General features: G+C 36.6%; 2 protein-coding genes and 1 non-coding gene across 3 annotated transcripts; all 3 read left to right on the top strand.

Moving 5' to 3' along the window:
- Positions 1,365-1,447, top strand: TRNAL-UAA. Its single transcript has one exon. It is a non-coding gene; the product is annotated as a tRNA-Leu (tRNA).
- Positions 2,498-3,509, top strand: LOC109329227. Its single transcript, XM_019562895.1, has 2 exons — positions 2,498-3,269; positions 3,319-3,509. The coding sequence occupies exons 1-2, from the start codon at positions 2,498-2,500 to the stop codon at positions 3,507-3,509; spliced, it is 963 nt and encodes a 320-aa protein (XP_019418440.1).
- Positions 7,338-8,159, top strand: LOC109329228. Its single transcript, XM_019562896.1, has one exon. It carries the CDS (start codon positions 7,548-7,550, stop codon positions 8,157-8,159), a length of 612 nt encoding a protein of 203 aa, XP_019418441.1. The 5' UTR covers positions 7,338-7,547.

Consider the following 10,943-nt stretch of genomic DNA (forward strand, 5'->3'; position numbering starts at 1 on the left):
AACAAAATTATCTTTGAGAACTTGAAGTTCCAAATAGAGGAGATGATGAAACTTATTTTTCTGCATTCCTGGAACCTTATTATTGATCACTTTCCTTTCTTCTCTTACTCTTATGTTGATTGAGTGAAACATCTATTAATTTGTATTTCTTTTTGTTAATTACAGAAATTCATTGGATAAGAGTACCATTTATTATCCTAATATTTTTATATCTTGATTAATAAAATCTTCACTTTATATCTCTGCCTTGACTTTAATTGATTTGATTTTGGTCCTCTTTGTTAACTTTGGATGAAAAATATTAATCTTTTAAAGTTTTCACAACCCATAAATACGGTAACAAAAAACGCATTGATTTTAATCCTACGTATTTCATTTTTTAAATATCATCCAAATTAGTGGTGTGAACCAAAATGCACACAAACACAATATTGAGGAACTAAATACTTTTAATAAAATATTGTGATGAATATCATAGCAACTCATAATATAAGGGCAAAAACATATTTAATTTTTTTTAAATAGTCATCTACACTTTTCTTTATTATCGGAGAGGTTCCTCACTCCGTATTCGGGTCTAACACATGAAAATGTAAATTAAAGATGCTACTAACTTCAGGCTAGCAAAATCCAATTTAAAATGGATATTCTTTTCTTTTTTTAATCGAAGGGGCTTAATAACATTGATAATGTTTTCTTTAATCAAACCCGTTTTATTTTTATTTGATATTGTAAAAATTAAATTTTCTCACGTATCTTGTAGTCACTTGTTCCATATAGTTGCATTTAGTTTTTAAAATAAAGATAGTACAGTGCGCCTAAATGAGGAAGCTATTATTATGTATGTGTGTGAGTTAGAAATAGGACATTATAATACGTGTGCATGCAAGTAAGCGTAATTAAAAGTAGGGAAGTAGGGATGATAATGAAAATTAAATGGTGGTATCCTCCCGAAATTAATGGGGAAACTTAATGTGATTGGTTCAGGTTTAGGTTTTACCCGAATTTAATTTTTGGGTTCAGTTTTGGGTTTGGTAGATCAAAGATCTTAACCCGAATCCACCCGGATATAATCCATGCTAGAGAAAAATGAAAATGATATCATACTTTTTTTAATACATATAACTTTTGAGTTCGGGTTACCCGAAATCCGACGGGTTTGAGGATGATGTCTTTATTTTCAATCCCGTTAAGTTTGAATTTGGGTATTGAATTTCAGGTTCGGGTTTGGTATGTGCAAACCCGGTCCCTCCCCGTTATCATTTCTAGTAGTACCATACATTTTTTAAATAATAGATCAGAAGTGAGGATACAAGTATATAGTACATTGTTTTATTGCATAGATAATCATAGAAGACACATGAGCTGGTTTGCCCGAGTGGTTAAGGGGGAAGACTTAAGATCTTCTGCACATAAGTGCGCGTGGGTTCGAACCCCACAGCCAGCAATTTTTTGTTTATATAGAACCAAGTCCTAGGGGAAATAAGTTATTATGGTCCACCATGTAAGTTATTGTGGTTTCATCTCCAGATTTTCCAAGCATATTTTGTGGGTCAATTTCACATTCTCCTTTATTTTAACTTTTTATTCCAAAAGTTCAAAGGTTCGGTTCTTAAAGACAACATGTATTAAGATGAGTGATGAATACTTAGAGTAGTACCAAAAACTAATTTATTCTTGTGAGAACATTATATTTAATAGAGATAGCCAAATTAGTTTATAAAATACAAAAGTCAAGACAAAAATAATGTTTTTTGTAATTTTGAGACTGAAGACCAAATTTATATTTTATCTCTTCCTCTAAAATATTATTTGTAGTAGTATTTTTTATATTTTACCAACAATTTCTTACTTGTTTAAACAACTAGATGGGGATTGGTGAACAACCCTAGTAACTATGATGTCAATTTAAACTTCCAATTCATACAAGGTGGTGTTGATTCATAGAAATTTAGGACCTATTTATGAGTTATATTTTGAAATGGATGAAATGTATGACTACAAAGTCATCTCATCAGTGTATTTTATGAATTTAAATTTTTCTCTTATATCCCCTTTAAACTTAACACGCAAGTAGACTGATAATACAATCAATCATCCAAATAATTGTTAGAAATAATGTAATTTCAGCATTAATAATAGAAAATGTGGAGACTTCCACAAGTAGAAGTTTAGTAGAAATTTGGGAATAATAGAAAATGAAGAAACTTCCACCAGTAGAAGTTTGTGTTATCTAAGTCTGTTATTATGCATTTTGATCATAACAGAAAATGCACATTCTTCCACCATTACTCTAAAAAATCTATCATCTTCTTCTTTAATCTTCTTCAATCTTTTCCTCTTTCTTTTCCTGCATATTGTGTGTATGTCATAACAGTGGTATCAAGAGCATTAATAACGATCCTGGGTGGACCTGTGAAGGAAAATACGAAGTGAACAGATTCTGGGTGAATCAACCAAGCAAGAAGAAGAAGCTGCACAAAAGGTGTTCTATACAATGACAAACAACAACGAATTTGCCATGAATTTGCCAATACTTTATGGCAAGAACTTTGATAGATGGAGGACCCAAAGGAAAGCAATTCCTGGGTTCCAGGAAGTGTTTGAGGTTGTGCTGAATGGTTATCAGGAGATAGGTGTGAATGCAACTGAAGCCCAAAGATCTACCTACAAAGAAGCAAAAAGGAGGGATTGTAAAGCATTATTCCTCATTCACCAATGTGTAGATAGTGCTAATTTTGAGAAAATTGATGCTGCTACAACATCAAAGGAAGCTTGGGAAATCTTGGATAAAAGCTATGAAGGTGTTGCAAAAATCAAGAAAGTGAAGTTGCAAACCTTACATAAACAATATGAGCTTCTCCAAATGGATGAAAGTGAAACAATCTCAAAATACATGACCAAGATTATGTCTTTAGCAAATCATATGAGGTCATATGGAGAAGAGATCAAAGAGCAAACTGTGGTGGAGAAAGTGCTTAGAACATTGATCCCAAAATATGATCATATAGTGGTTGTCATTGAAGAGTCAAAGAATCTTGAGGACTACAAGGTTGAAGAGCTACAAGGCTCACTTGAAGCACATGAGTTAAGATTGAAAGAGAGAAATCTTGACAAGGGTGGTGAACATGCTCTACAAGCAAGATTCAACAAAAGATCCTCTGCTCAATGGAATAAGAAAAGCAAAGGGAAGATGCAGAACAATAGATGGAAGAGTAGTGAGAAAGTATCTTCATCAAGAAAGTCTGAACACACTATGATAAAAAAGGGTATAGAGCCTATGCAGATCCATAATTCCTATAAAAACTCATATGGCAGATCAATGCTACAACTGTAGAGGATATTATCACTTTGCCTCAGAATGCAAAGTTTCAAAATGGTCAAGAGGGAAGGAGTATGAGGCTGGATTAGCTCAAGAGGGAAAATCCAATGAGTCTGATGATGATCATTGCTTGTTGATGGCAACTACCAGAAGTAATCAAGACAAGGTAGATAATGTTGATTTCTAGTATTTGGACACAAGTTGCTCAAATCATATGTCTGGAAGAAGAGATTGGTTCACAACACTTGATGAAACAACAAAAAGCAAAGTCAATTTTGCTGATATGAGTTCAGTGTCAGCTGAAGGAATTGGTATTGTGATGATTCAGAGAAAGGATGGGAGGAAATCCTACATATCAAGAGTGCTCTATGTGCCAAAGATGAAAAACAACTTGTTGAGTCTTGGACAATTGCTTGAAAAAGGATACATGATAGAGATGAAAAATGGGATGTTGAATGTGTTTGATAGAAACAATCAAATGATTTTGAAGGCACCTCTTTCATCAAACAAGACTTTTAAAATTCAGATCCAAATTGGTGATCACAAGTGTCTCAAGGCAACTGCAGATCAAGACATTTGGTTGTGGCATCAAAGATATGGGCATATGAATTTCAGAAGTCTTGAAGAATTAAGCAAGAATGGAAATGTGATTGGACTCCCTCATATCAAAACACCAGAATCATTGTGTGAATAATGTCTAACCAGGAAGCAAACTAGGAACTCCTTTGTATCAAGCATTCCCTCAAGAACTACATAACCTCTGGAATTGATCCACATTGATGTGTGTGGACCTTTTGAAGCAGATTCAATTGGTGGAAACATGTAATTCCTAACATTCATTGATGACCATACCAGAAAGGTATGGATCTATCCACTAAAGAGAAAAAGTGAGGTTTTTGACAAATTTCTAAGGTTCAAGGCTCACGTAGAAAGGGAGAGTGAGCTGAAACTAAAACAATTAAGGCCAGATGGTGGAGGTGAGTACACCTCTACTGAATTTAGAGAGTATTGTAGTAGATAAAGGATCTATCATGAAATAACAGTCCCTTATACACCTCAACACAATGGTGTAGTAGAAAGAAAAAATAGAACCCTTCTAAACATGGTCAAAAGCATGCTAAAAACCAAGAATATGCCAAAGGAATTATGTGTTGAGGCTGTATCAACTGTAGCCTACATAAGGAATAGATGTCCTACCAAGAAATTAGGCTACAAGACCCCTTAAGTAGCATGGTCTGGTTTTAAGCCAAGTGTGAGTCACTTTAAGGTATTTGGCTCAATACGTTATGGGCATATACCTGAACAAAGAAGAAGGAAGCTAGAAGACAGGGGTGAGAAACTTGTACTATTGGGTTACCACTCCACTGGGCATACATAGTGTTTGATCCAATAAGCCAGAAATTCATGATTTGCAGAAATCTAAAGATTGATGAAAACCAGAGAAAATGGCAGAGAAGAAAAGGTGTACAAATTGCATAAGGCTCTCTATGGGCTCAAATAAGCACCAAGAGCATGGAATAGGAGAATAGATGTATTCCTACTTCAGCTAGGATTCACAAAGTGCACAACAGAACATGATGTATATGTCAAAGGAAATGATGCAGAAGATCTACTCATCATATGCCTCTATGTGGATGATCTCCTAATCATTGGTAAAGATCTACACAAAGTCTTAGCATTCAAGCAGGAAATGCAAACTGAATTTGAAATGACAAATCTAGGAGAATTATCATATTTTGTAGGCATATAATTCAAAAGAACCAAGCTTGGTGTATTAATTTATCAAAAGAAATATACAACAAATGTACTACAGAGATTTAATATGTTGAATTGCAATCCAGTAGCAACACTTGTTCAGGTTGGAAATGTACTTTGTCAAGAAGAAGAACTAGTAAACAAGACATTGTTTAGGCAAATGGTAGGTTCACTAAGATACATTTGTAACTCAAGGCCTGATATTGCTTATGGAGTTGGATTGATTAACAGATTCATGGAGAATCCAAAACAAAGTCACTTGCTTGCTGTGAAAAGGGTGCTTAGATATTTGAAAGGCACAATTGGGTATGGAATCTTGTAACCAACCAATCTGGACAGTAGCAGAAGCACATTAACTGGGTTTTTAGATGTTGACTAGTTTGGGGATAAATCAGATAAAAAAAGTACAACATGGTATCTATTCCACTTAGGCAATGCTCTTGTGAGTTGATGTTCCAAGAAGCAGGATGTTGTTGCCTTATCATCATGTAAAGCTGAGTACATTGCAGCTAACATGAGTGCATGTCAGGCTGTATGGTTAGACACTTTGATGGATAAACTGAAGCTGAAAACAGAGATTGGATTGCAACTAATGATAGACAATAAACCAGCAATAAATTTTGCATTGAATCATGTTGCTCATGGAAGAAGAAGCACATAGAGACTAGATTTCACTACATTAGAGATCAATTAAGCAAAGGAAGTGTGAAGGTGAATTATTGCACTTCAGAAGATCAATTGGTAGATGCACTAACCAAACCTTTGAAGAAAGAAAGGTTTGAGAGTTTGAGAATGAAGATAGGTGTAAGAAATAGGTTATAAATACTAAATTAAGGAGGAGTGTTAGAAATAATGTAATTTCAACATTAATAACAGAAAATGTGGAGACTTCCACCAGTAGAAGTTTAGTAAAAATTTGGAAATAACAGAAAATGAAGACACTTCCACCAGTAGAAGTTTATGTTATTTAAGTCTGTTATTCTGCATTTTGATCATAACAAAAAATACACATTCTTCCACCATTACTCTAAAAAATCTATCATCTTCTTCTTTAATCTTCTTCAATCTTTTCCTCCATATTGTGTGTATGGCACAACAATAGTTGCCCAAAATTCAGCTAGCCAATGAATGTTATTCTTATGGCATTTTCCAGTACGTGAGTGAAAACTGAAAACTAGATTCAGATGACTGAAGGATGTATTCATGCGGTGGCTAAGATTTATGGTTAATTATTTACAATGGTTAGTCCCATAGACTGAACTTCTCTAATAATTATACGTACTAAAAAATTATCAACTCCACTCTTGTTAGTAGTGTTGGAAAATAAAAAGTTCTACAATGTTTTTTTTATAAGCAAGTTTATATTAAACAAACACAAGAGTGCTAACCTAATACAAGACAAAAATCATACTTTAATCTTTTTAGATAAAATAGAAATATAAGTTTTAGAATTGTTATACCAATTAACAAACACTAATAACATATGAACGATCTTCGATTGCAATCAAGATCAGAACCTTGCTTGAATATGAACAAAAGTTCTACATTGTTTGAATGACAAAAGTAAAAGACATATAAAGATTGGAATGCAAAGTACAATTAATTTTAGAAATAGTAGCATTATCAATTACAATCCCACATGAAAAAAAAATTAGCCCACTCTTTTACATTATTATAAATGATAGAATATTCGAATAGAATATTCTGATACGATATTATTATGTTACGATTCACATAATAATCAGTCATTATTTGTTGTAATCAGTTGTTATTATGTTGTAATTAGTCATTATTAACCTCTCACAATCCTGTATATTTATACCTATTTGATATGAATAAAATCTCAACGATTCCATTATCTTACATGGTATCAGCCTTTACCGATCCCTCTCTCTAAATTAATTTTTTTTCTTCTTCCTTGAAGCACCATTGTTATCGTGTTGCTCACCACCGTCGCCGATCACGAGAACTACATTGTTCCTCGTCTTCTTTCGTATCGTGCCGCCGTCGTCGCACACCACACCATCATTCTCTGTTCGTGATCACATTTCCGCCTCCAATTCAAGACTCCGACACCACTCTCTATCTTTTCTCTGCAACCATGTCTAATTCAGAACGTACAACCAACGCTGCTACTAGTAATTCCAGCCAGCACACAGTTAACACGCTCCGAGGTTCGAAAACGGAGTTTCATCCCGCCCTTGCCGTCTCCAATATTAGGAATCACATTCCTATTATTCTTGAGATGGAGAAAGATCAATATGGTACTTGGGCTGAGCTTTTCCGCCTTCATGCTCGCTCACATCAAGTCCTACATCACATCATTCCATCTCCCGGAAAAGAACCACCAACTCCTACCGACGCCGACCATGAACAATGGGTCACTCTTGATGCAACCGTTCTTCAATGGATTTATTCTACTATTTCTACCGATCTGTTGACAACTATTCTGGAACCTAATTCCACTGCCATGGAGGCATGGAATCTTTTGACAGATATTTTTCAGGATAATCAAAATGCTCGTGCTGTCACTCTTGAGCAAGAATTCTCCAACACCCGCATGGAAGATTTTCCCAACGTCTCTGCTTACTGTCAGCGTCTTAAGATGCTCTCTGACCAGTTGAGAAATGTTGGCTCTCCTGTTAACAATCATCGTCTGGTTCTTCAGCTGATATCAGGCCTTCCAGAAGCATATCGCAGTGTTGCCACCTTGATTCTCCAGAGTAATCCTCTTCCTACATTTTATCAGGCTCGCTCCATGCTCACTTTGGAAGAAGCTGGTATGGCTAAAATGGCAAGCACAGGCTCTCATGCGACTATGCACACCACTCAGCAGCGACCTTCTGAAGACATCTCTCACCGTGGCAACCGTCGTCCTGACAACCACTCTCGTTCTCGTGGGAGGCAAGGCTGCGGAGGAGGGCGTGGTAACCGTAGTGGACCTCAGTCTGGAGCTCCCAATGCTCCTCCATCATGGTCCTCTCCTCCTTGGCAGCAGCAACAACAGTACCCAGCCTGGCAGCCATGGGGTTGGGCTCCACCACCATGGGCTTTGCCGCCGTGTCCGTATCCCACGTCCTAGTGGACACGTCCTACTGGTCCCCCGAAGCAGCCAGAAATTTTAGGACAACATCCTCAGGCATACGCAGCCACTACATCATCTCAGACACCGACAGACATTGAGGCGGCTATGCACACCATGTCTCTACACACTCCTGACAATCAGTGGTACATGGATACTGGTGCAACATCTCACACGGCAGCATCGCGAGGTAATCTCTCGTCTTATTTTCCTTTGAGTAATTCAAATCAGAAGGTTATTGTTGGCAGTGGTCATGGAATTCCAATTCACGGCACCGGACACACACAAATTACCACATCTCACCAACCCCTCAACCTAAACCATGTCCTGCATGCCCCGAAAATTATTAAAAATTTAATTTCTGTGAGACGACTCACCACTGACAACAATGTTTCTATTTCCTTTGACCCTTTTGGTTTTACTGTATCTGATTTTCAGACGGGGATCCCTCTCATGAGATGTGACAGTCATGGTGATTTATATCCATTTACCACTCCTTCCACTTTTGTCGGTCTTACATCCAGTCTTTGGCATGGTCGCCTTGGTCATCCTGGCGTATCTGTTTTCAACTCCCTTCGCAATAATAAGTTCATATTATGTGAACCTTTTTCTGTTACTTGTGACTCTTGTGTTTTAGGAAAACAAGTTAAATTGCCATTTTTTAATTCTCAAACTACAACTTTGATGCCATTTGATATTTTGCATAGTGATGTGTGGACATCTCCAATTTTAAGTTCTGCTGGTCATAAATATTATGTCATATTTTTGGATGATTTTACAAATTTCTTGTGGTCTTTCCCAATTAGTAGAAAATCGCAAGTATTTGACATATTCAAATCACTTACAAAACTTATTCAAACACAATTTTTGCAGAACGTAAAATCTTTTCAATGTGACAATGGTGGTGAGTATAATAACGAGCTATTTCAACAATATTGCACTAATTATGGCCTTGTTTTTCGCTTCTCTTGTCCTCACACATCTTCTCAAAATGGGAAAGCGGAACGAAAAATAAGAACCATTAACAATATGATACGCACTATGCTAGCTCATTCTTCTGTTCCCACAACATTTTGGCATCATGCTCTTAATATGGCAACTTATCTCTTAAACATTCTTCCCTCTAAAACACTTCAAAATCAGTCACCAACACAGCTCTTATATCATCGTGATCCCATCTACACACATTTACGAGTTTTTGGTTGTCTGTGTTATCCGTTATCCTCATCACCTACCATACATAAGTTACAACCTCGCTTACACACAACAAGGATCACTTCAGTCGAATCTACAAAATTTGATGAGTTCCATCCACAAAATAAGAAAGTAAATCATTAGTGATACATTAGAACATTTGCACATGTGTCGTACTCTCATTCTATAATTACATTGAAACAAGTATATAGTACTTATATCATACATGACATACATACACTGAAGCATCACCGTTCCAGTCAATGCATACTCACATTCATACAATATGAAAACAAACACCACATATTCACAAATAATAATCCATACTCCCAAGAATTATACACACATATTCCCAAACCACAACATCACAACCAATACCTTTTGACTCAACCTACACGAACTATCACCACCCGTAGCATGAAAGGCATTGTCAAACCCCGTAAAATATTTAACTTATCAGTCTCACACTCCAACCACATCATCTCTCCCATACCCAAAAATCACAAACTGGCCTTATTAGACGCGAATTGGAAATCCGCAATGCAATCTGAATTTGATGCACTTATTAAAAATAAGACGTGGGATTTAGTTCCTCGTCCTTCTGATGCTAACCTTATTCGATGCATGTGGATTTTTAAACATAAGAAAAATTCTGATGGCTCCTTTGAGCGCTATAAGGCTCGTCTTGTATGTGATGGCAGGTCACAGGTTGCAGGTGTGGACTGTGATGAGACTTTCAGTCTGGTGGTCAAACCCGCTACAATTCCAACGGTACTCACCATTGCTCTCTCTAAATCATGGCCCATTCATCAGTTGGATGTTCAAAATGCATTTTTACATGGTGATCTTCATCAGACTAGATCTTCATCAGACTGTTTACATGCATCAGCCATTGGGTTTCCGTAACTTACATCATCCAAATTACGTTTGTCGTTTGAAGAAGTCACTATATGGTCTCAAACAAGCACCTAGAGCATGGTACCAACGCTTTGCTGACTATGTAAAAACCATTGGTTTTCAACATAGCACATCAGACCACTTTCTCTTCATATATCGACAACACTCTGACATGGCTTACATTCTTCTTTATGTGGATGACATCATACTTATTAGCTCGACTCATGCCCTTCGCAAAACAATCATGTCACTCTTAGCATCAGAATTTGTAATGAAAGATCTGGGTCCCCTAAGTTATTTTTTGGGCATTGTTGTCTCTCGTCATCCTGGTGGCATTTTTCTCAGTCAAAGCACATATGCTTCTGAAATCATTGAACGTGCTGGAATGGCGGCCTGTAAATCATCTGCCACACCTATTGACACCAAGCAGAAACTCAGTACTTCATCTGCCACTCCTTATGAGAATCCCTCTCTTTATCGTAGTCTTGCAGGAGCCTTACAATATCTCACTTTCACTAGACCAGACATATCTTATGCAGTTCAACAAGTTTGCCTTCATATGCACAATCCTAGCACAACACACATGCTTGCTCTCAAGCGCATTCTTCGATACGTTCAGGGTACCATACACTTTGGATTGTATTTATCACCATCCCCCATCACAAAGCTTGTCTCCTACACTGATGCTGATTG

The sequence above is a fragment of the Lupinus angustifolius genome, chromosome LG16 (genome assembly GCF_001865875.1).
Source record: "Lupinus angustifolius cultivar Tanjil chromosome LG16, LupAngTanjil_v1.0, whole genome shotgun sequence".
NCBI classification, from domain to species: Eukaryota; Viridiplantae; Streptophyta; class Magnoliopsida; order Fabales; family Fabaceae; genus Lupinus; species Lupinus angustifolius.